General features: G+C 52.7%; 1 protein-coding gene and 1 long non-coding RNA gene across 23 annotated transcripts in view; one reads left to right on the top strand and one right to left on the bottom strand.

Annotated features, from left to right (window-relative positions):
- Nucleotides 1-25,253, top strand: part of ARMC12 (armadillo repeat containing 12) — a 49,866-nt gene that overhangs the window by 12,623 nt on the left and 11,990 nt on the right. The window contains exons 1-6 of one of the 22 annotated variants that reach the window (XM_057698724.1): nucleotides 14,162-14,214; nucleotides 15,118-15,344; nucleotides 22,884-23,011; nucleotides 23,138-23,188; nucleotides 23,504-24,278; nucleotides 24,983-25,128. In XM_057698724.1, the coding sequence (XP_057554707.1) occupies nucleotides 24,119-24,278; nucleotides 24,983-25,128 (306 nt within the window). In that variant the 5' untranslated portion in view covers nucleotides 14,162-14,214; nucleotides 15,118-15,344; nucleotides 22,884-23,011; nucleotides 23,138-23,188; nucleotides 23,504-24,118. Of the gene's footprint in view, nucleotides 1-14,161; nucleotides 14,215-15,117; nucleotides 15,345-16,378; nucleotides 18,623-19,001; nucleotides 23,012-23,137; nucleotides 24,279-24,982; nucleotides 25,129-25,253 lie in introns of those variants that run through there. The other 21 variants (XM_057698717.1, XM_057698722.1, XM_057698711.1 and 18 more) reach the window with 21 other exon arrangements.
- LOC130831099 (uncharacterized) lies at nucleotides 14,065-16,395 on the bottom strand. The gene is made up of 3 exons (XR_009047965.1): nucleotides 16,203-16,395; nucleotides 15,098-15,498; nucleotides 14,065-14,200 (listed from the first exon to the last, which is right to left on the bottom strand). It is a non-coding gene; the product is annotated as an uncharacterized LOC130831099 (long non-coding RNA).

The raw sequence follows: 25,253 nt of genomic DNA, 5'->3' as shown, positions 1-25,253 counted from the left end.
ATGGAATACAACACAGCAATCAAAGGGAAAGAGCTACTAATACATGCAAACACAGGGACAAATCTCAAAAATCATTATGCTGAGCAAAAGAAGCCAGATACAAAAAGATGTGATTCCTTGTATTTGAAATTCTAGGAAATACCAACCTAATGAAAAGTGACAGAAAGCAGCTTAGAGGCTGCTCGGGCCAGGTGGGGATTGATTGCAAAAAGAAACAGGGAAACTTTTAGAGTGAAGGAAATGATCTACGTTGTAATAGCGGTTACCCAGGCAAACACATTTGTCAAAACTCATCAAACTGTATACTTAAATGGGTGTGTTGTATCATTATATAAATTCTGTCTCAGTAAAGTTGATGGAAAACACACGCAATGTGTGTGCTTATTTACTAGTCTGGTACATTATCTGTCTGCTTCTCTGTGTATTTTCTAGGAAGTAGCTTGCAAATAACCATTTCTAACCTGCTCACTTGCTTTTCTCCCTCTCCTCCTAACTGCAAAGTGAATTAAGCCTGTCACCCAGAATTTCTAACTTTTAAGTCTGACTCCCTCACCTCAACCCTCCAAACAGAAATGTTTATCTGCATTTTACAGAGAACAGAGGTCCCGTGTGGTTAAGTCAGCAGGAGTGATTTCCCCAGAGGCCTCCTTGGTGGATTTGGGGGAGCTCCTTAAAGCCCCCAAAGAGTCTCTTTCCTCTGCTGACTGGTGCCTGAAAGTCATGAGTCCAAGGGTCATCCCTTCAGAATCAGGCTTCAGGAACATGGGAAGGCAGATGGCACCAATCTTGCTGACTCAGTGAACAAAGAGAAACCTTTGCAGCTGAGTGTTCCATTTGACAATCAGGCCCTGCGGGGACTGGGGACACGGAGAGGAGTGACACCCAGGCCCTGCAGTTGGAGCACTCACAGTCTCTTCGAAGTGGTCTCCCTTCAGTGGGCCTAAGACTCAGCCAGAAACTTGTTCAAAACACAGACTCCCGAGCTCCCAGGGGATTCTTATTTGGGTGGGGTGTGGTTAACAAACTCCCAGGTGGTCCCCCACAGACCATCTTTGAGACACAGTTGTTGGGATAGAAGGAATACTGAAACTATTTAGAATAAGTAATGGTTGAAATTGTTCCAGAGTTGACGAATGAACTCTAAGCAGGATAAACACAAGGGAAATCTCACCAAGGCACAGCATTATCAAACTGTTAAAAAAAAAAAAAAAAAGCCAAAAAACAAAAAAAGAACAGCGATAAAGAGAAACTCTGCCTTCGGGGATTTAAGGGAAAGCTTCTGCAGGATGGAGGGTGTTAGGAGAAAGCCCCAGAAGTGGGGAAGAAGGGCAGGATGGTGGGAGGGTGAATCCGATAGTTCAAAGAGAATTGTCGAGGCCCTCAGGGTTTGCTAAGGAGCAGCCCCCTGACCTGGCCCCAGGAAAGTGTCCAGGCTCTGTTCTGTGAGCTAATCCCCTTGCCACCTGCCCCTGTGCCATGAGAAGCCAGATGTGTAGCCCATCCCAGCCCGGTTCTCAGGGTCTTTGGGCTGTCATTGCATAGCTGGATGCTGCTTTCACCCTACCATGCAAAGAACCAAAAGGTATTTCCCAAGCCTGGTTCCCTGCAGGGCTGTGAACCCCCCACCCCCACCCCGGGAGACACTGAGGCACCAGTGTCTACTCTCTGGGGACTTAGCTCTGATGTCAGGAACCTGGCTGACTCTCCAAGTGAAATTGGCCACGTGCCCTGTGGACTCCCAGAAAGTATTTACTCAGGTTTCTTCCCAGCTTTGCTTTCCCGTCCAGGCCCTATGGGCACAAAGCAAAATTAATCTCATCCCAAGAAGCCAGTGTATCAGCACAGCGGGCATAAGTGGGCACGGGCAAAAAGATGGGGGACTGACTCGGGGCCTTTGGTGGGTGAGGAGGTCAACAGGAACCAAACCTGTGGGGAGAAGCCTGGGACTGGAAAGAGGTGGCAGCAAAGGCCCAGTCCTGTGGCCTAGAAGAGGGATAACCCAAGGAGATTTTGCATCACTATGAAGACCTCTGACTACAGTGACCAAATTAGCTAACGTCTGCTGGGCACTTGTTAGAGGCTGGGTGCTTCCGATGATCTAGATGATTTAAGTGCTCTAACTTTTAGATTTCAACAACAACCTAAGGAAACTGTGGCACAGAGTAGCTGAGTGACCTTCCAAGCCAGCAAATGACAGTGTCATGGCTTATCCTCTAAGCCACCCCACCTTTCAGAAGTAAGCGTAGGCGGACTGAAGCTGTTGGCTGGTTGGCTGGCGAACCAAGTATGTGAGGTTGGAGGATCAGCAATCTCTCCCGCCCTGCGGATGCTCATTTGAGCTTTTCCCCAGGCTTAAGTGCTCAATTTGCACATAGGATAGCAGAAAATTTAATTAAAAAATAATTTTTTTCTTTTTTTTTTTGGCCATGCAGCATGGCTTGCAGGCTTAGTCTCCTGACCAGGGATTGTACCTGGGACCGGGCAGTAAAAGCACTGAGTCCTAACCACTGGACCACCCGGGAATTCCCACAGAAAATTTTAAAATCAGCTACCTGTTCAAAACCATACAGCCACCCAGGGTGGAAGTGAAGGTGATTTCACACCTGCTACTCTACCCTGCACAGTTACCTGCCTGGTCTCACCTTCTGTTACATCCTGTCTTCCTCTCCTGTCTTCCTGTCCTGCTCTTCCTACCACCAAACCCTGGAGTCCAAATATTCTCTGGACTTCCCTGTCCTTCTCCCTTCTCTCCAGTTATCAAAATTCTTCAAGACTCAGCCCAAATCTCTCCTCTTCTAGAAAGCCTTCGCTGACATCCCTGGTTAGCATGACTCTGTCCCAGGCCTGTGTGATGAGATGGGATGCTCTTTCAGCATCAGTCACAATTCACCTTGCATTGGGTCACTTCTCAGTGGGTCTTTCTCCATGGGGGCAGCAGGCCATGGTAATCAGGGGTAATTAGAGGGTCCTGAGGACATTTCTCTTCGTTGACTTAAAAACAGCTTAGGCTTGGAGATCCATGTAAATTTTATATAAAAAGCAAGAAGATAAGACGAAAACATGATGTATGGGATTTTACCCTCAAAATCTCTTCTCTTGGGCTTCCTAGGTGGTGCAGTGTTTAAGAATCACGGGTTCAATCCCTGGCCCAGGAAGATCCCACATGCCGCGGAGCAGCTAAGCCTGTGTGCCATAACTATTGAGCCTGCACTTTAGAGCCCGTGAGTCACAACTGTTGAGCCCATGTGCCACAGCTACTGAAGCCCATGAGCCTAGAACCCATGCTCCACAACAAGAGAAGCCACGGCAATGAGGAGCCTGTGCACCACAATGAAGAGTACCCCCTGCTCTCTGCAACTAGAGAAAGCCCGTGCGCAGCAACGAACACCCAGCACAGCCAATCAATCAATCAATCAATCAATCAACATTTTAAAAAATCTCTTCTCTTTAAAATTTTCTATGTTCAATAAAAATAAAATAGCTTTAGCATGGCAGAATCTTATAAATGAGGAGGAGCCCTACTTCTTCATTCCATTCAATTTCAATGAGTCACTCATTCATTTATTCACCAGACATTAACTGACTCTGATTGCTCAAAACACAATAGTGAGTGAGGCAGTGTAGTGTAGGGATTAACTACATAGACTCTTCATCTAACTGGCTGTGTGTAAATCCCACTCCACCACTAATTAGGCATTTCACCTTAGGTAAATAAGCCACTTAAATTCTCTGTGTATCAATTTTCGCATCTATAAAATGGAGATAATGGTAGCACCTATCAAGGTTGTTATATAATATATATATTAGCTCATTTAATACATATGTATAAAATACACATCAAGCGAGGAGTCAGAAGAGTACATGATATGTGGCTTTTAAGTCATTCTTGTCAGCACTCTTACAAAATGTGTTTGAATAGAGACCAAGAGGGATCCCCTCAGTCTGGAAAGATTAGGAGGTCCTTGCTAGATCAAGGAGGGACAGGCATTCCAGGCAACAGCAACAGCACGTACGAAGGCTCAAGGTTGTCCACCAGCAAAGCCAGTTGGGGGAACCAGGAGTCAGGGGCAGGCTGAGAGGTGCAGGGGTGCTGCGTGCTGTGTACAGATGGATGGCTGTGCATGTTAGGCACTTTGGACTTTATTCTAATGGTAATAGGGAGACAGTGAAGGGCTCTAAGTGACAGAGAGCTGTGTGTTTGAGGCAGATGGTTCTGGCAACAGTGTGGAGGATGGTATAAGCCTGGAGGTGGGACTTCCCTACCCATTAGAAGTCCAGGAGGGAGGTGGTGAGAGATGCCCTGGCAGTGAGCCCTGAAAGGAGAGAGTGCACGGAAGAGATGGGACAAGAAAACCCACAGGATGGGGGGCAGATTGGATGCGGTAGGAGAGGGAAGATCTGGGGTAGCCCCAAGGTGTTACCCTGGGCCACCATGTGGCCTTAGTAAGTCAAAATAGGAAATGAAGCAGGAGGATGAGGCAGATGGCATGTTTGCGATGCTCTGGGGAGGGGTCGGCAGAGGTGATGGCTTCAGTGTGGAGCACATTGTGTTTAAGTTCCCCTCCCAGGGGTTTTTCTGCTTGTGTGGTGTTTCTTGGGCCCCACCCAACACACACACACACACACACACACACACACACACACACACACGCACACACACTCTCTCCCTCTCTCTAAGAAGACAGTTACTGTGTCTTACTCATTTCTGTATCCACCCCCTCATCCTCCCCACCCACCCCCACACCATGCCAGGCACAGATTGTGTGCTCAGTGACTACAGCTAAATTGGGTTTAATGGAATCCAAGCTTGCTCCCTGCCCAACCATCTAGATTGGGTAACTATGTCACAAACACAATCATTCTACCTCCCATTCTGGATTACTGCTGTGCCACCCTGGAGGAGTCCAAGAGAAGCCGCCCTTGCATTTGAGGGGGGCAGCCTGCCTGGGACCCTGTGTCAGCCCCAGAGCTGCCACACCAACCTTGAGACTGGGCCCTCTTCAAAGCCTTCCCCTCATACCCTGCCCCACCCCAACTCCCCGGAAGAGAACAAGGGCCTGAGTCCCATGAATGGATGGAATGGAGTGAAGAGCATGACAGTGAAAGCAGAGAGGTCAGCCTCGCAAAATGGTGACGGCTCCTTGGAGACATTGTTCCCAGGAGTGATGGAATCCTCCCCCCACCCTCACCCTGTGGGTCTGCCACCCAAGGTGCGGCCCCGGAGTGAGCCCACAGCTCTTGGGGCTATCCCTGCTTCCCATAGGACTATCAGCAAGGATAAGGAAAATTAAGACAAAAGACTCTAGTTTGATATAAATCCAGAGACAGCCAGACCCCAACAATAGAGCATCCCCTCATTGCAAGTATGAGCTGGGCACCCTCATCTGAGAGCTGAGGGTGGAGAGAAGAGTGTGTGTATATGCGTACTCTTGTGTGCAGACATGCATGCTTGTGTGCCCGTATATGCATGCGTGTGAGAGTGTGTGCCCCAAGGTACATGTGGGCATGACTGTTGTACATGATGCACCCATCCATATGCACTTGTGTCTGCATGTTGCCCGTGTGCGTGTGTATGTGTGCCTATGTGTATATGTGCAATGATTGTGTAAGTTTGTGCAATGCCTGTCTGGGGGAGGCGCAGAGGGAGCAGTGGGTGACATGTTTACAAAGTTGCGGGCAGGTAGGTAGGCGTGGGTTTGGGTGTGGTTATGGGAATGGGAGCCATATGTTTGTTGTAAGTGAAGATTTCTGCCCAGGTGTTTGTGAATAAGGATGGGACAGGCAAGGTGGGGCAGCCATCCTTCTGCCTGAGATCTTGCCTGTCCTTCTCATCCTTCCTGGGCTCACCTCCCAGGACAGCCACCTTTGCCAAAGGGGCCCCAGTTTGATGCCCCGGGTTTGGCTGGCCTGCCCAGCAGAAAGGCATGATCTCTTGCAGGCCCTGAAGAAGGATGAGCTCATTCTCTGCAAGTTGAAAGAGGCACACAGAAGTGTGGGATGGGACAAAAATTCACTTCAACTCCTCTGGCGTGGCTGACAAAACAAATACCCTCCCCATGGGAGGGCCTGCCCTAGGATGGGAGGGGCGCAAAGTGAGGGATGCTCTGTCTGTTCTGGTGGAGACCTAGGGGAAAGCCCTCAACAGATCCCCCAGGCTGTGGGGGCCTCAGAGGGTAGCATTGGAATTAGATGGCAAATGACTGGGAGGCTGTCAGAAGAAGGAAGTGGGAGGGAAAGGGGGCTTCCAGTAGGAGAGAAACCTGAGCAAAGGCCCTGAGGCAGGAAAAGGCCCAGTACACTTGAAAAAGGGCTAAAGGAAACTTAAAGCTCCTCTGGAGGCAGCCTCCTTCACATACATGGGAGAAAACCTGGGAGAAAACGGAGGCCCAGAGAGAGGATGTGCTTCTGAGACCTAGCGACAGAAGGCAGAAGCCAGGGCTCCTGCCCTCCAGGTCAGAGACCTTTCTGCTGCTGTTGGTTTTGCCTCCTTTGCTTTCCTCTCCCCAGCTAGGGAGGCTGCATCAAAGTCCTTGTTCTCTGCCTCCCTCTGCCAGCAGCTAGCTGTGTGATATTGACCAAGTCACTTTACCTCTCTGAGCCCCTCATCTCCATTAAGAAGGGGGTATAAGGCCTTGCCTCACCTGGGAATGCTACCTCTGACTCCTTAGGGAGCTAAAAATTGTCTAAATCATCCTCCTATCTCCAGCACTAGCAGAAGCTACAGCACAATGTAGGTGCTCAAGTATTTTTATTTTTATTTAAAAAATTTTTCTATTCTTTTGGTGGTGCCGCACGGCACACGGGACCCTAATTCCCCAGCCAGGGATAGAACCCGCATTCCCTGCATTGGCAGCGCAGAGTCTTAACCACTGGACCACCAGGGAAGTCCCTCAAGTAAGTGTTTTTAAATGAAGGAAAGAAGGAATGATGAGCTCCTTGACTCTTCCTCTACCACCCTCTTTTGAGAGCCTCAGCCTCTCCCGTCCCCAAGCAGGATATATGGTGAAGGAGGCCCAGGATCATAAAAACATTGAAAGGGAAGGCAGGAAAGATGCATAACCTAACTGCACAGAGGCCCTGACTTCTCCCTGTCTCTAGGCGGATGCCCTTGAGAGTGCCCTTCCTTGCAGCCTTGGCCTTGCTGAAAACTGCTGCGGTGAGGCGGCTGGAGGAAGAGCCTAGAGCTCTAGCAGAACATGGGGGCAGCTGGACCCAGGAGGAGCCCTGGCAGGCCTCTCCCCACTCACTGCCACTCGGATCAGAGAAGTATCCCAAGCCCTCCTGTCCCAATCCCGAGGGGTTGGCTCTGGAACCTTCCGTTTCCCATGCCAATGATTCCTTAGTTTTTCCAAACTCCAGTTACCCTTCTCTTTTGAGGCCCCCTTCTCACGTTAAAATTTTTATTGCCCATTTCCTTCTTCATGATAGCAGATGTATTTCTTTTAACCTTGTAAAATACGCACACACACACGAAACCAATCTATGGTGATAGAAATCAGATCTTGGTCACCTCTGGGGTGGGAACCGACTGGGAGGGGGCATGAGGGAACTTAGGGATGCTGAAAATGTTCAAAGTCTTTATCTAGGTGATAGATAGGTATACATATTTGTCAAAATTCAAATTTTGAGCTGTGCAGTTAAGATTTGTGTATTTTACTATATGTAGATTATACCCAATAAAGTACTGCTAGCATAAAAGACACATACAGAGAAATACATAGAACAGACATGATCAGTTTAATGAATTATAAAGCAAGTACCTGCGTAAACACCACCCAGAATACCCGCTGCCCATGCAGTCTGCAGTGCTGGCTCCCCTTGGACCCCAACACCCACACATTGGACATCATAGCCCCAGGCACCTCCTGCTCCCCAGATTTAGGAGGACACAGAGACCAGGGATGGGGGCAGCCCATAGGCTTTGGAATCTAGAATTTCCCACCAGGGTAACCCCAGGCTTGACTGCAACTCCTGTTCTGGTGAGCTGAAGGAACAGAAAACACACGCATTTCCCCTTTCTGGGAGGGGGGTTTCCGTACCAGCCTCCCCAGGCTGAGTCTTGGCTGGGGGGTGGGGGGTGTCCCCAGCGAAAGTCCAGGAGAAATGTGCCTTCCCTGCATCCCTGCTAAAAATAACCTCAGGCAGCACTGCTGCCACCGAGCAGCAGGAAGGACGGAATCGTGTTTTGCTTTAAACCTCGAAGCAGCTCAGCCGTTGGGGGCGAGGGAGGGGTGGGAGAGAGAGGCTAGGGATCTGAGAGCCCTGGCAGTACTCTCCCCACCCCCACCCTCAGCTGCAGCTGGTCCTCTCTGGGGTGCCTGGGAGGGGTGTTGGGGGAGAGGGGTGACAAGCCTTCCCAGCAGAGCAGAAAGCGGGGGAAGGTTGGGGATGGATGGGGAGGGGGGTCTCTGTCCTGCTCACTGGAACGTGCAGCCTGGAGGGGCAGGAGTCACGTACTCCACGGGGTCCCCACCTCCTCTGAGAAGGACTCTGTCCCAGCAGCCCAAGCCAGGCTCCCTCTGTCGGCCCCTGCCCTCCTGCAGCGTGGCCGCCTGCTCCCGCGGGCTCCTGGCACACACAGGGCTGAGGATTGTCACTTCACAGTCCCCAGCTCTGTCTGGCTTCTGCTCTGCCCAAAGAGATCGGGAGGTCCTCAAGGGCGGGTGCGGTCCAGCGGCGAGGAATTTCCCTGGAAACGGGAAGTACAAGATGTGTCAGTGTGGGATCCCAGCGCTGAGTAAAGGGAAGAGGCCCTCCTGGCCGTCGTCGCCTGCTCTCCTCCCACAGCTCCCCTGCCTGGCTCATGCATCAGGGGCGTTACGTGGTGGGAGGACCATTCTGCAGTCGATTCCAGTTTTAAGAACAACCGTGGGTTGAATGTGTGCCATGTTCCGGGCAGTGTACTGCCCTTACATGGATTACCTCATTTAATCCTCTCCACAAGCCTATGACATTGGAATTCTTACTCTCCCTATTTACAGATGATGAAACTGAGGCTTAGGGTGATGAAATACTCATCCTAGACTGCAACCGGTAGAACATGACAGAGGCAGGGCTTGAAGTCATGATTTGGGACATAGAGAACGTCCAGGATGAATATCCTGAGAATAATGAGACAGAATTTTGGAAACTGGACCTTCCTAAATAATTTAGGACACTGGTTGCTGTACATGATATTCTGGTAGAAAAAACAGCAGTGGATTTAGAGCAGAAATATGTACTAGCAGTTAGGATATTGGCCAAGGAACTTAACCATTCTGAGCCTCAGTTTCCATCTCTAGAAAATGAGTACAGTAATCCTTGCATGGAGTTGCTGGGGAGTAATGAATTTGAATGCGGCATTTTTTCTAAACCTGAAAAACACCAAGTTCCGTTCTACCTCAGAGCCTTTGGATGTGATTTTTCCTACGCCTAGAACCCTAAGTTTCCAGATGTTCACATACTGGTTTGTTCCTGTCATCTAGGTCTCAGCTCAAACATAACTGTCCTCAGAGCAGCCTCCACTGACTACCCAGCCCACCCCATTACTTGCAATTGCATCACTGTGTTTTATTTTTCTTCACACTTAGCACGATCTGAAATTATCTTTTTGATTTATTTGTTTTGTTTTGTTTTGTTTGTTTGTTTATGGCCTATCTTCCCTCCCCAGCCACCAAGGAGGTAAAGTTCCTTGAAGGCTGGGACTTCCGTGTGGTTCAGTGACCCACTCCCAGTGCTCAGAGTAGCACCTGGCAAACATCAGAGCTTGCTAAATATTTATGAATGAATGAATGATTATGCTTTGGAAATAGCATTATATTGAAGTGCCTGACTCTCCCTCAGGCCTTGCTGAGCCAAAGGGCAGTAAATGTGGGTTAATGGGGACTCAAGAGAGTGTTTCAGGCCTGGCGCAGGCCCAGCCCTGGAGCTCCTGGGCTGAAGGGAGCCATAAGGCTGCTTGGGTTTCCGGCTGCTCCAGGATAAAGGTCAACTCTGTCGCTGGAACAGGAGGTTCTGTACCATCTGGGGCTGCCTGCCTCTGGCCACATCTGCCCAGGTTCCCCAACCTGCACTCCAGGTCCCAGCCAGACCAAACAACTCAAAGTGCCTGCCAGAGAACCTAGGGCTGCTTCACGCCTGTGTGCCTTTATACACACTGTTCCTTTTACCTGGCACGCCCTGCACCCTTGCTCTGCCTGGCTAGCTCCTCTCAGACTTGAAGACTGGCCTCCTCAGAGGAGCCCTCCCTGAGCCCTCTGGCCACACCCAGTCTCTGACTTCCCAGGGCATTACAGTGATCTGTTTTTGTGCATCTTCCCAAGTAGCTGGGAGATCAACCTCTCTCTCTCTCTTTTTTTGTTTTAATTTTGTTTATATTTTGGCCGCACTGCATGGATATCAGTTCCCCGACCAGGGATTGAACCCGGGCCCTCAGCAGTGAAAGTCCAGAGTCCTAACCACTGGACCACCAGGGAATTCCCAGCCTGGGGATCTCTTGAGGACAACGACCAGCTTTTGTGTCCCTAGGTTGAAGCACAGTGCCTGGTGCACACAATAGCTGCTTAATAGATGCTCCAGCCCAGCTTTTGGACTTTGGATTCCCCAGGCATTAACACAATTCCTGGGGCACACAGTAGGCACTCATTAAGTGCACACTGAGCACATGAACCAGAGCAATCTGACCCCTCTTCTAAAGCTGGAGGTGAGGTGAGGAGTGGGGGCGGGGAGGTAGGCATGGAAGATGCTTCCTTGCAAGCAAGATGGTGTCAGAGGGCAGAAGGCAGAGGGGACCTTAGGAAGCTTCCCAGGAGAACGAACATACAAAAAGCAAAGGTGAAAAGCAAACACGGATGGAGGTGTATAAACAGGGCTCTCAGTGAGCAAGGAGAGAAAAAGAGAGAAGGAAGGATAAAAGAGGAAGAAAGAACTGGGCTGAGAGGGGACAAAATGTGCCCGTGAGAGCCGCAGAGGACAGGAAGCCAGAGACCAGGCCAGGCTGACTAACTACAGGATGTCTGGTGCCCTTGCTTCAGCCCTGGGGGTAGATAAGGATGGCATGGGCAGTGTGGTGCTATGGTCCCTTCCTAGGGTGAACAGGCTGGATGAAAGGTCACATGTCACCAAGTTTGGGGACATCTTCGGAAACTCTCCCTCTCCTAACTCAGGAGAGGCCCTGTGTTATGAAACAAAGCACCCCAGATGTCACAGTCGCAAATCTAGTTTCTTGCCCTTGGGTGAGCAACTTAGCTGCTCTTGCCTCAGTTTTCCAATCAGGAAAGTGGGTACTATTCTCCTCACTTTAGAAGAACATTAAGCTCATACTGAGTTAGGACACATAAGTGAAATATACACACCCTGATATGGCCAGGGATTGACATAATGGTGGTGATTTCTGCCAAAGCCTTGCTGTAAATGGCTCCTAAAAGAGGCTATGCCACCATGTCACTGAGTGCCACAGACAGTCCTGAGTTTGGAGACCTGGAATCCAGGTTCAGCCCCTGGTTCTTAGTTCCCAGTGCTGGAGTGGTACAATGAGGCAAAGTTTACTCCCAGGTGAGGGGCTGAGTGGAGGCAGTCATCACAACCAGCTGAGAGATGACTGAGGCCACCCACAGCCAGCAGGCCTGACCACCCACCTCCACCACTGAGTGTCCTCTGGGGCCTCTGCATTTCAGCCTGTCAAATGGGCTGAAAATGGTTTTCTGGCTATCGTATTATACTTCAAGGCACGCGTGGGCTCTAAGGAGGTGGAGTTCCTGGAATCATTTGAAGGGAGGGCGGAATAAAACTCTGAGGCTTGAGAATTGGAGGGTTCGTGATTTAGGTACATGGTCTAAGCCATGTAGCAGGACACTTCGAAGTGCTCGCTTTGCTGTCAGACAGACCTAAATGTGAATCCCAGCTCTGTCACTTCTCTGAGACTCCGTTTCCTTAACTGGCAAAGGGGGCTCACAGTAGCACCCACCTCCTAGAGTCACTGTGAAGAGTAAATGAACTTGTGTATATAAAGCCCTGAGCCCAATGTTTGGTCCCTGGGGGGCAAGCGACACGAACTGTTATTGTGAAAAATAATATCACGTGCTCCTAGGGGAGGAAGGCCAGACCTTAAATGTGTCGATCTCTGAATATCAAAGCCACTTTGAGGAGATTAAAGTGGTCACAACTCAAATATCATTATGCCACCAAGCGTCAAATTTCATTTTGCATCTTCTATTAGGAATGCGTGACTCCTGGGGGTGGGGGGTGGGGGTAGGATCCCCCTCCCCCACCTCCTACCTCTGTCTTGTTTTCTGTTGCCAATGGGAGAGGATCAAGGATTAACAGGTCTGTCAAGCTTTGGGATTGGGGGTGGCAACTTAAATAGAGCCTTCAGCTCACTTCTCTAGCTGGGCTCAAGCATATTGCTGAAGTGCTTGGGAAAACAAGGGTGGCAAGGAGTCAACCTCAAAGGCCCAGAGGACCTCCAGACCCAACTTGCAGGGCCCATAGCTTTGGAGGCTGTTTCGGGCTGGCTGATGGGAGAGAGAAGGATACTGGAGGCTTCAGCCTTCCCGAGAACAGCTTCTCTCCTCCAGGGCTTTCTCTGCACCCCACCCTCACCTCCCAGAAGAGTTTAGATCCCAAGGACTGACCCATGGTGGGTGGGGGAGCCCAGGTGGAAGGTGGGCAGATGAGAGCAGGGGTGACAGGCAGCAGGATGCCACGGCTGAAGAAGGAAGTATAAATATAAAGCAGCCAGTGTAGGACTGGACAGAGGCCATATGAAACACACGGTACATTCCGGCCCCAGCGTAACAAACTGTACCAGCCTTTTTCAGAGCTGGGAGCACGGAGGGGAGGGAAGAGAGCAGAGGTTCCTTCGAGGTTGGCCCTGCCTCCTCCTCCCCCACTTCTCCCACAGCAGGGAAAGTCCCGATGTTCCTTTTGCAACCACAGGAAACCTACTATCCCTGCTCACACTCTGTACCCAATGTTCCTCTGGGCAGCTCCAGACTGGGGGAGAGCAACGAGGGGGAAGGGGTGGGGGGAGGGGAGAGCCACAGCAGCCCAGGTCACATCAGGGGAGGTGGCAAGCATCACTTGGACACTGACTCACAGAATCACAGCCTGTGAGTGCTGCAATGGAGGTACAGATGACGGGGAGGCGCAGGGAAGGAAGTGCCTTGCCCAAGGTCACACAGCCAGTTGTTCAGCAGGGTGGGACCAGAGTGCCTCCAGAGCTGGGCAGTGCTTGGGCAGCTCTCTTGGGTGTAGTATGTAGGAGTGGCAGGCCAAGGAACAGGCAGTGCTCTGGGACTGAGGGTGGGGAGCCCAGATCCAAGGCTGCCTCTACGCTCTGGTTGGCTCCGGGCAGGTCTGGCTTGGGTACTGTCCCCTCCATTCTTCCCAAACCTACCCCCCTCCCTTAAATATTAGCGATAATGCATGTGACGTGCCTGACATGGAGGCTGGTTTGCGGTGATGTCAACCAGATGGAGTCACCTCCACGCCTTTTCTCTCCTCCTCCACACACAGAGCTCAAGGCCTAGAACCTCCGGCGATCTCTCTCCCATATCACCGCCTCCTTCCTACTGAGTCCCTATAGCTCTTACACATTTGGTACTCACCACCTGCTGGCTTGGGTTATTATTTAACTTCACATGCCATGTGTTTGTCTCTTCAACTGGTCTGCAAACTGCCCAAGGGCAGGAAATCATTTCAATACACCCAACATTTATTGAACATCAACTCCAGTGCCAAGCTTGGCCTGTGGGGGATGAGCTTAAGCCATGAGGGGAGGCCTCAAAGAAGCACTTTGTTTCTGCCCCAAGGACTTTCTAATCTGGTTAGAAGAACAGGATTAGTAAACAGATCACTAGAATATGAGACAGGCCACACGCTGTGTGGTGAGAAAGGTACAGACTGAGTGTGCTGGGCTTTCAGAGGAGAGAGGAATCAGATTTGGCTGGTGCTGTTCCAAGTAGGCTTCATGAGCCGGAGCTTGAGAGATGGGTAGACACGGAGGACAGGCCTGCCTGGCATGGGGAATGGCACAGCAAACTGTGGAGGTTGGAAGGAGGGAGAAAGGACTTTAGGAAGCAGGTCGTAAACTTTTTAATGACATTCTAAGCAAGACCTAACAGAGCCTTCCGTATGGTAGGTGCTCAGTATGTAAGTCTTTTGTCCCCTCGTTGGTTCACAGACGGTGGAAACTTCAGGACCAGCGCTTGGGGACATCTTTCTGCAGAAGAATGGGTAAGGAGAAGCAGCGGCCCTGAATAAATCCGGGTTTGGGCTGAACAAAGGGAGGGGTCAGGCTCGGGTTTGGGGTCGTCTTCCTCCACCCCACCGCCCACTCCCACCCGTTAGTGTCCAGGCTCTTCCTACTCCTGGCGGCCTGCCAGGGGGTTCCCAAGCTCTCGAAAAGAACTGGGCTTGGTTTGCCAGCCCCTGGGAATCCCTGGAGTCTCCAGGCTTGTGTGAAGAAAGGATCAATCAGGGAAGGGGTTGGAGGAACAGAAAGGCTCCCCGGGGAGATGGCTTGAATTGGTCCCCTCTAGCGGGCTTCCGTTGTCACGTGACTGCATCCCAGGTCTCCCCAGTCTGCGGCTGGCACGCTCCCAGCTATCCTCCTCCAGACTCCTGGACTGCAAGCTAGTGGGGCTGGGGCGGCAGCCCGGGCGGCTCCTTCTCTCGCGTGGAGCTACCAACACTTGCCCCCACCCCTTACAACTGTGCTGCCTCGGGCCCCCACACGCCTGGGAATCCAAACCAGGGCTCAGGTGGGAGATGGAGTGGCCTGGGTGCGCTAAGACCGGTGGCGGGGCAGCGTCGCCGGGACCACCGGGTCGGGGCGCGCGTCGCCGGGGTTGCGCACCAGCCCCCGGCCGTCCCTGGTGCCCCAGCGCGCACTCCAAGGGCTGCAGCGGCGGAGAGGCTGCGGCGGCGGCGGCGGGGAGGCTGCGCGCCGAGCGCAAGCCGCGAGCACAAACAGGGCGAGGAGGCTGGTGTGAGCGCCTGGGCCCGCTGCCAGCGCGCCGGGGCTGGAACACAATGTCCCGAGCGGGCGGGCGGGCGGGCGAGCGGGGAGCGAGAACAGCCTGACTCAGCAGCTGGGTAAGTGGGTGTGCTCGCTCACCAGATCAACCGCTCTTGCAGCCTGCGGTCAGCGACGACCCGACTCTCGGAGGCTCCCCCGAGCGGGAGGGGCGAGCGCACGGCCCGCTCGCGGCTCCCGCCCTGCCTGCCGCTCGGGACCTCCACGTGGCCGGTTCGCGCATCCCTTTGCCTTCTCGCCCCTCCATCAAAGCGTTTCACGGCCCCCAGCCGGAGCAGAGCAGGCGCTGCCCACTTGGGAGGGGCACTCTTCTCCCTCCACCCGGCAGGTATGGCCCGCCAGACAGCCGCTGAATACACGTTGTCCCATTCTCCCACCACTCTGGGAGGCTTCTGGAGGTCTTGGCGTGGAGGAAGTAACTCTTAGTTGCAGATGGAGGTAGAAATTTGGTCTAGGGTGGTGGGGAGCAGAGGAAGAGGATGCTGGGAGAAATGGGATACAGGGCAAGAAGATCTTTCTCATCTCTGTCCTCAGTTGAACCAGAGTTCAGAGTGTCTTCCTGTCCCCTCCCCTCAAAACCACTAGGCCCCTGAAGATTTCCTCAGAGGGAAGGAGAAGCAGGTGGGGAGGTGCTTTGAAGCCTGAGACCCTGCTTTTCTGCCTTACCCACCCTCCCACCCAAAGCCACAACAGAAACCCACGAATCCTGCCACCCAGCCACAAAGCTTCTCCTTCCTCCTCTGCGCCTGCTGTCTCCTGTGGTCTGGTGGGGCCATTGTGGGGATGACAGCCCTAGGGCGGAGCTCAGATATCAGCACAGAGCAGGACTCTTCCTGAAGGGGTGGGGACCTGACCCACGCCCCAGTCTCCTGGGGTGTCTGCAAGGTGCCCCTGGGGACACCATGTGCCTGCGGTGTGCCAGGGCAGGCAGGGAGGGGCTCCATCCTCTGCCAAGTTCCAGGAAAGGCCCTGGCAGCACAGTTCTGGGCTCTAGGGCCTTCCAAGGTGGAGCTGGGGGAGGGATCCCAGGCTGCTGAAGTGCCTCACCTGGGCCTCAACCCCACCCCCCCCCTTCCCAGGCATCTCTGGCACCTTCTGGGGCCAAAGTTGAGGAGATGGATGCCAACCATCTTCCCACACATACAGGCATACTTCCCACACATGTGCTCACCCAGCCAATGCTCACCAGGTCCCTCGGTCAGGAGGCACTTTCACTGTTGTTGACTCCAACCTTCTACCTGATGGATGAAATCTGTCCACAATATCCCAGGCCAATGTTCTGAAGCTGTTTGCATACCCATAGTGACGGGGACACTCTCTTACAAGGCAGCCACTACCCTTCAGGACTTCCCTATCTCCAAGTCCAGTCACCTACAGGACACCTGCCCTCACATAGCCTAGGAGTGACTGAACTCGCCCTCACGCCCCTCACACTGGCTCCACCCCCTTGCCCACGGTGACCCTCCCACTCCCCAAACTCACCATGAAGGAAGATTAATTCTTAACTATTTTCCTTCCTTCACCATCTGATCCATTACCAAATCCTTCCCTTTCTTGCTTGTATTATAACATGTATTGTTTGTTACTTTCTTCACTTAGCCTTCCTTTCCAACCCCACAGTTTCCACCTTTGGCCCAAATTCCCACAGTCACTGCCACACTGTCCTTTCTGACCCAGGTTTTTCCTTCCTCCTACACACCCTGCTGGAATTATCTTTCTCAAACACTGTTTATTGTGTATGTTATCAACTTCAGACTCCTCAACCAAGCACACCGGGTACACCAGCTGCTAACCTGTGTGTTTCCAATGAAGGGGCCCGCACTCATTCATGGTGTACCCAGACCACAGGGTCCAGCACAGGGCCTGATGCACAGCAGGAGGGCAGCCAATGTTCTTCAAGTGTCCAATGCATTTGGTTATGCTCCTTTCTCTTCTCCCCATTCTCTGTCCTGGCTTGGTCTCCACATTCCCATCAAGACTGTTGGCTTCCTGATGCTCATGCAGGCCTTTTTGTTCTGAGCAGCCCTGATTTTTTTTTTTTTTTTGGCTGCACCACTTGGCATGCGGGATCTTAGTTCCCCCACCAGGTATTGAACCCGCACCCCCTGCAGTGGAAATGCAGTTTTAGCCACTGGACTGCCAGGGAAGTCCCAGCCCTGGTTTTTAAATTTCCCAGAATCTTCAGAGAGGGGTGGGGAAGAGAGAAGCTGACATCCAAATTAACATCAGGGGGTTGTGCCAAATACTAACTGCAGAGACCCTGAGTGCCAAGTGGAATGAGTGTAGCCTTTGCTTCAGCAAGAAGCAGAAAACCGAGGAGGGCGGAGGGCAGAAAAGAAAGTGGGTGCAACCAGTGGCTCTGGGGTTTACAGAGGGAGCTTGTCATCGGAGATTCCAGCCTGCCTAGCTCTGGGTGGACAGTCTGATACCCTTAGGTTGCTCTCTTTTTTTGGCACCACATCTCTCACACATACACACACACACTCCCAGTGATCCTGGCTCTATTACCACCTCATAACCCAGCTCAAAGACTCTGATAATCTCCATCCCACTTGGATCATGCTGTCATCAACTTTCCTCTGAGCCTTTTGAGCTGCCTTCGATCTTTCCTATATTTTATTGCTGCATTATGTCCTGTAGTATTTTCAGCCCCAAAGATTATAAACTTCTTCATGGCAGGGACAGTGTTATTTATTTAATATCATCTGTTTTGAGAAGGAAGGATAAGATAGGGCACTTGGATTTTGGAGGCCACAGAGACTTGAGCCTGGCTCCTTGTTCCAACACTTTGCTATTTGGCCTTGGGCAAGTCTCTTAATCTTTCTGAGTCAGTTTCTTCATCTGTAAAAGGGGCTAGAGATACTTACCTTGCAGAATGAGAGGCAAAGATTACAAAGACTACAAAGTGCCCGTTGCCAAGTGAGCAGACAATAGCTTGTCTTCCTTCCCTGCACCGTGGGAGCTTTCCATGAATTGGGGGATAAGGTTCCTTAACTACTGCCCCCCCCCCAAGACAGAAATTTCTAAGGGAGTAAAAGGACACTATTAACAGTTACACCGGTTCCACGGACGTAACTCAGGATGTACGGCCACCTTACCCTAACTCACAAAAACCTGTGAGTGCAGGGTTCGGATCCTGCGCCGCCAGAAACCAGTGCCTAAGCATGGCGCCAAGCATAGTTCAAGCTCAGTGAACGCTGTCGAATGAACGAGTGAACGGAACCTGTCCTGCCCTCAGCTTCTTGGAGCATCAGCGAGTGAAGACGCAAAGACTAAAAAGGCCGCCCACAGCGGCTCCCCACCCCCACCCGTGTGCCACTGTGTCTAGCTGCCTCCTTTAGCTAAGGTCTCTCGTACTCCAGCCCGCGTCCCCGCCCCTGGTTGCCTTGGAAACAGTGACGTGTACGCGAGGGGCGTGACCTCTCGCCATCCTCTCTGGGAGACCCGGGCCCCTTCTTATCCCAACCCCTGGAGAGGATGAGGTTGGGGTCCCGGATCCGGCTGACGCACGCTGGGCCTGGAACTAACCCTGCCCACCTGGCCGTCCCCTTCGGGCGCGGGGCTCGCCGGATTGCAGGCACCCCACCCCCAGCCCACCCGGGACCGGTGAGCTGGCGGGGGTCCGGAGAACGCTGGCTTCTGTCCTTGGGATCACTCTTCACCCCTTCACCCCCGACGGGCCAGTGGATCCGGAGAACGGAGGCCCAGCGCTCAGCCCAGGCCCGCTTCTTCCCGGGCAGCCCTCTGGCGCGCTCCGTATCCTGGGGGTGGGCGGGAAGGATGGGACCCCAGGACTCGCCGGGCCCCGCAGAGCGCGGGAGAGAAGGAGTTAAACAAGGTGCCGGCGCCGGGCGCGGCGGGAGTGGGGGATGGGAGCGAAGGGAAAGTGAGAGCGGGGGCGGGGGGGATCCGAGCGAAAGAACATCCTGTGCCCGCCGCCGGATGCGCGCGGGTGGGGGGGGGGGGCGGGGAGTAGTCCGGGGAGGGAGGGCAAGATGGGGGGAGGCCCAGGGCGAGGAGAGGCGCGGCCTCCGCCCCACACTCGGTCCTCCTTCTGTGGGGGCGCCGCCCCCTCCGCATCCCGGGTTTTCGCCGCGTTTCTTCCAGTCCCCATGCCTTCGCCGGAGTCACGAGCTACCGAGAGGCCCCCCCAATCTGGTCCTGGGCCGGGGTAAGCGCGAGCTGGGGAGGGCACGGCCCTGGAGAGCGTGGGATCCATGTCAGGGCACGGGCTGCCCCCCGGGCTTTCATCTCTCCGCTTTCTGTCTTTCTGCCGGGGCAGCTCGCATGTGTGCAGCTTCCGCTGTTCACCGAGAGTCACTGTGTACATTCTCTCATTCAGTGCTGACAGCGCACTTCCGGGTGGGAGGCAGGTATTGATAGACCCGTTTTCCAGAGGAGGAAACTGAGACTCATTATGGAACTTGCCCAAGCCCAAGCTCGTCGGACTCCATCGGGCTTTGCGTTATAGAGTAGGCTAATTTCCCCTTAGCTTCTCCTGTGCATGCAAGTGCGGGGCCCCTCGGGGTCACCCTCCTTAAGGGCCTACTTGCGCAATAACTCCCCAATAGCGTGTTAGGCTCCTCTAATTAGTCAAGCTGAAACACCCATTACCAGAGTCCTGATAGAATAAGCAGGCAGTCTTAGGGTTTTACAGGTGGGAGGATGGTTTTTAGGAACAAAGTAGCTCAGGCGAACGGGCTGGATCCCCCTAGCGCTCCTGGTTTAGGTATTTGATGGGGGAGCAGGGTTCAAAGAAGGCTCCAGAGTTGTTCAGGAGTTGAGATTGATTAGCCTGAAGACGACCAGAGTGGGAGGGGTAGAGGGTGAATGGAAGGGGCTGAATAATGTGCTTTTCAGGCCTGGCGGAGGCCCACCATCTGTGCGCTCACTGCCTTCCCATGGCCAACATTTTTGTCCAGGTGAAACCTGGGTATAATTGTTACAGTCACATTTGGTGAGCTGTGTGCTGGGCACTGTTCCAAGTACTTAATCCTCTCAAACGCAAGAGGTAGGTATTATTATTATTATTCCCATTTTACAGGCAGGGGTGGGGGGGTGGAATGAGGCACAAAAAAGATTACAAAGCTAAGTCAGTAGCTGAGCTGGTTTTGAACCCTGGCAGTCTGAGTTGAGCCCACGCTCTCACTCATTAAACAAAGTGCACCTAACATGATGGGAACATGAGCCTCGAAGGTAGAAAGCTGGTGCAGATGGCAGAGAGGTGTATGTTAGGGCAGCCTGTGTCCTTTTGCCTTGGTGAGGGCAGGTAAGAAACTTGAGGTTGGCTGTGTGTGTATATGGAATCTCAGACTTCCGTCTAGCCAATATTCCAGATGTTTGGATTTGACAGAAAAAAAAGAAAACCAAGTTCTCACAAAGAGCTGCAGCCTTCACTTAACGCTCGCTAAGGATGTTCACCGTCATCTGTTGTCACCATCATTTCACAAAAGCAAGTACATTTTAATTCTTCTCGAAAGAAAACAGACATCGTCTGAATCAAAAGCAGTTGCTCTGAAGAAAGTACAGTCCTTGACTTTCCACCAACAAATACACATTCCTCTTTTTTTTTTTAAATCATGCTGTGGACTAGCAAAAATTTCTCACTGGGGATGCCTCTGCTTCTAATCTGTCTGAATCATTTGATGGCAGAAATGGGCTAAGGTGTGGCAGGAAAGAGGTTAGAGCCAAGAAAGAACTCTCCTTCTTTGGAGATCTTTAAAGAGGAGGTGAGTACTGACTGCATTTGCTTAGAATGTGAGGGTTGCAGGATCAGCTCCATGGACTGTGGAGGCTGGTAGCTCTGGGTCCCCCCACAGAGAAGGACCTATCCTCAGATCCACCAGGGGAGCCTTGGAACTTAAAGCAGTCCCATCAGGCAGCCATTTCCTGCCCGGAGTTCATGGAGCTTGATAGGTGGTCCCATGGTATTGGGTGGGGGGGGGGCTCCAGGGGCCTCTGTCACCCTTCACTGCAGGGAGTGCCATGTAGTCACTCACTGTTGGGCTGCACCCCACAGGCCTGTAAGCCGTGTAGTTGTCCAACCTTGAGACTGAAAAAAGAGCCCGGGACAGTAACAGAGATATTCATGGTTAATATAATGGTGCCTTTCTCCAGTGGGAGCCTGGATTAATTACCTTAGTAGTCTTAGGTGGGGCCAGGTATAAACCAGGTGAAATCTGTAAATCCCTTTCCAATCCTATTCCCCACAGGGCAGCAAACCCAAACCACCAAAACTTACCTGCCCGTCCTGGGACCATTTGCTAGTGTGCTCCTCTGGGCGTAGATCCTGTAGCAAAGGCAAAAATGAGTTATTGTCCTGAGAGAGAGTTGGCAGTGGTCTTTCGGTGGTCAACAGTTGAACTTGGGTTGTATTAACTAGTTGCCTCCCAGTTAACATGGCCCTGGGATGATTGCTCCTGGGATATTCAGTTACAGTTTGTAGAGCTTGAGTTAGCCTCTGGTCCACCTGTTGAGAGAGCGGGTTTCCAGCTCAGTTGTTAAGTAGTCCTTTTATCCTTTCCATTAGCCGGGCAGCAGTGGGGTCGTGAGGCCGGTGGAAGTGCCAGTGTGTGTCATTTTTATCAGCCCATTCCTGAACTTTGTGGCTGGTAAAGTAGATTCCTTGGTCACTATTGATGTCCACGGGGGTCCTGTATGTCACACACAGCTGTCTTAGATCCCAAATAGTGGTTTTTTGCGTTGCTAGATGACCCGGGTAGGCCTTTTGTAATGTCTCCCAGAAGCCCAAGGGTACTCTTATGTTGTTGTAGCACAGGCCCCAACCAAACTTTTCCAGGTAACTGGCCATGTCCAATTCACAAGACTGTCCCTGAATGAATATCCCCCAAAGGCTGTGTCTGGTTGTTTAGGGGGCGAGGTTGGGGGTAGGCTCATCTTTTGTAGATAATCCAGGTCCTTGCCTTTTGTCTGTATTCACCAGTCATCCCCGTCAGATGAGCCACGAGCTTAAGGCTGCTGCTCTTTAACTGAGAAGAGACTCTGAAGGTAACAGAGTGGAAGAGAATCAAGATAATGCAAGAGAAGGACATCTCTCCTGGTAGCCAGCTGCCACAGGGCGCCCCAGGCTGGTGGATGGCCACCTCGGGATCCCCCGTGCAACCTCTGTTCCCCTTCCTTACTTCTGGCATCTCGGGAGTTTCTTCGGCCTCCTGGCTGGCTCCTGGCTTGCCAGTCGTTGGGCTGCCCCCTGCAGTTCTGAAAACCTTGCAGTTACCCAGCCTCAAGACTGAAGAAAGAATCTGGAGACAGCGACAAAGACATCAGTGGTTTATTGGACAGGGGGACCTTAAGCAAAAGGTCCTGGAGTAACACCCCACTGATTATGGCAGGCAGGCAGACCACGGCAGTAATCTTTGCTACTCAGGGGAGAAGGAGGCTATTATTTATAGGGGGAATTGACGTCAGGTTGGCTCATCAGTTACCAGGGAAACCAGCTGGGGCACATCCGTCACAGCCCCTCAGATTAACGACCATCACGAGGGCAGATGTTTCTCTTTAATAAATTAGCAGGTAGAACAGGAATTAGATCAGTCACTAGCTGGGGCAGGGGGTAAACATGTTGACATGACTAGGGTGCAGACAGAAGGGACTGGTTGAGCAGAGGATGTGCAAAGAGCAAGGGAAGAGCCATCTTGAATACACCCACCTTGGGGCTGTGTAGCATGCCAGGAGTGACCCTTGAGGAGGGCTGGGGGTGGAAGAGAGCAAAGGAAGAGAATGGCCCCTGGGAGTGATGCCTGCACTCCAGGGTGACATGGACAAAGGCTCTGAGTGGACAGACCTGGCTGGCCGCAGCATCCTTAAGGATGCCATGTCCCTATTTCCCCACCTCCTGCAAACCCAGGTGCAGTCCAGGGCCTTCCAACAGGAGCTCAAGGCCAGGCACCTGAAGCCCTGTCCTGTTGCATCTACACTCAGTGCTGGCTCTGGGCCTGAGCCTGGCTTGGGCTCCTTCCTGCTCTGTACCTGAAGGTGAGGCCAGAAAATGTGGGGACACTGGGGGTGGAGGGAGGGGAGGATCTGGTCTCACCTGCCCCATCCTAGTGGTGGAGGTGGTGGGGAGACTGAGGCCTCCAAAGTTGGGTTCCCATCCTCCAGGATGCTGGCATTTTCTGACTCCAGAGGAGGCCTCAAACCCCATCCCACCCAGTAAGTATGCTGTAGGGGGGGATGGGGTGTGGTACTCCCAGATTTAGGCCTCCATGGTTTAATGACACAGACCTACCCAAGTTTTAACCCTGGAGTTTTAGAATGCTAAATCTGGGTCCCCTCAGGTTACAGATACAGAAACTGAGACCGAGGCAAGGGCAGTCCCCTTCTCCTCCAGAGTCACACTGGTTAAATGGGCCGGGAGCTCCCGTATGCAGCTTCTCTGACGTTGTTCTGTCCTTGAGTCCTCAAAGAATAACAGAAGTCACAACTTGAGCATCTACTAAGTGCAGGACTCTGTGCTGGATGTTGCAGACGCACAGACAACTGCCCTCAGGAGCTTTTGGTCTTCAGGTAAATAAACACAGAGGGGAACATGCAGATGCTGGAAAATGATGGATTTGCTTTGAGATTCTGCAAAACTTTGTAAGGTACGCGCCTCCTTTTCATCCTTCAATGGAAGCAGGGGCCTACCTGTGGAAACATCCCAGGGCCCAGAAATGGATCTATGGTGAAGAGGTCAAAGGTGGGAGGGCCAGGGAAGTGAGGGAACAGGGCTGCCAGTGGGCACACCCCAACCCCCCCCCCAAAAAAACTTCCAAAGGCCCCAGTCCAGAATTGGGGCTCTGCTGCCATCTAATGGAGGAAAAGCAGCCTCTGGAGCTGCCTGCTGGGGCTCCACCAACCTGGCTCCCCTAAAAAAGAGGGACTTGAAGGACCTTCCTGCCTCCAGACCTTTTATTCCCCTGGAGCCTTGAGCTTTGTTTCCTATAGCCTCTGAAGCTCCCTGGCTGCCCCGTTTCCCAACCACCACCCTCCACCCCACTGTTTCCCCAGTTTCCTTTGTTGCCCAGGTTCTGATGCTGGTGCCCTGGTTCCTGGCCTTGCTAGAGTTCTGGTTCCGGAAGTCCTTTGCTAGGTGCCTCGGGCATGTGCTGCATCCCCCAGCGCCGGGGGCAAATGGACATCCGCAAAGGTGTAGTGAGCCTGGCCATGGGCGCCGGGGCCATCTACCTGCTCTACAAGGCCGTCAGGGCTGCCGTGAAATGTCAGCCACCCCTCTGCTCTGCCTCACCCATCTGCATCGCCCGTGAGTGTCCCCGCCCCGGGGAGAGGGCTCGGCCCCTGGAGGTACCTACTCCCCAGGTCTCTGGTGTGGGATGGCCCCGAGGGGACTCCCGCACGTTCCTCTCTCCTTGCTCTTTCTCACCTCCATCTCCCTCAGACCCACCCTAGAGGTGCTAGTGCAGGGTCCCCAGGTAGTGGGTGGCACTCAAGCGTGTCCTCAGGCGTCACCTGGCAGGTTTGTAAATTCTACGTTCACTCTGGCATCCAGGAGCTACCACTTGGAAATTTAGCATCAGCAATTCTCCCCAAAGGAAAATTGGGGGACGTACATTCCCAGAGGCTCCACTCGTCCATAAGACAACTCAGTGCAAAGTAGAGAAAGGAACCCCTTCTGCAAGCCTTTGTGTTGCCACCTGCTGGAATATCATTGCCACATACTGATTATGATGAAATACTATGTATTACTGCCATATGCCGGAAAGTTGTTATAGTAAACATACAAAATGTTTTTGTTTATGATATGAACAATACAGCATTAGAGGTGGTGCCCTTGTGCAATACACACCCTGTTCAACTGTACATGGTAGTCCTGCTGATAGCAAGAAGACTTCTTTTCAGAAAAGGCAAGGCAGCCTTGTCCCCAGGTCCCTCTCCTCCCGCTTCCCAAACCTCTTCTTTCATCACTTGTGAGTCCACAGCCTGAACTGGGCTGGGGTGGCTGTCTAGGCCTGGCAATCGAGCGAGAGCGGCACGGGCGGGACTCAGGTGAGCTCCGGAAGCTCCTCAACTCTTTGGAGTGCAGACAGGACGAGTACGCCAGGAGCATGGCCCTGCACAGCATCACACGCTGTGTGTACCTGCTGGAGTCCGAGGTGAGGGAAGGGAAGCAGGAGGTCCCTCCCAGCCAGCCTGGCCCCTGGGGGCTACACCTGTCCCCCCTCCCCCCTTGACCAGCCGGACTGTGTCCTGGGACCTGTCTCTCTGGCTGGTGGTGGGA

This window comes from Hippopotamus amphibius, chromosome 11 (genome assembly GCF_030028045.1).
Source record: "Hippopotamus amphibius kiboko isolate mHipAmp2 chromosome 11, mHipAmp2.hap2, whole genome shotgun sequence".
NCBI classification, from domain to species: Eukaryota; Metazoa; Chordata; class Mammalia; order Artiodactyla; family Hippopotamidae; genus Hippopotamus; species Hippopotamus amphibius.
This window is presented reverse-complemented; position numbering and strand designations above follow the sequence as displayed.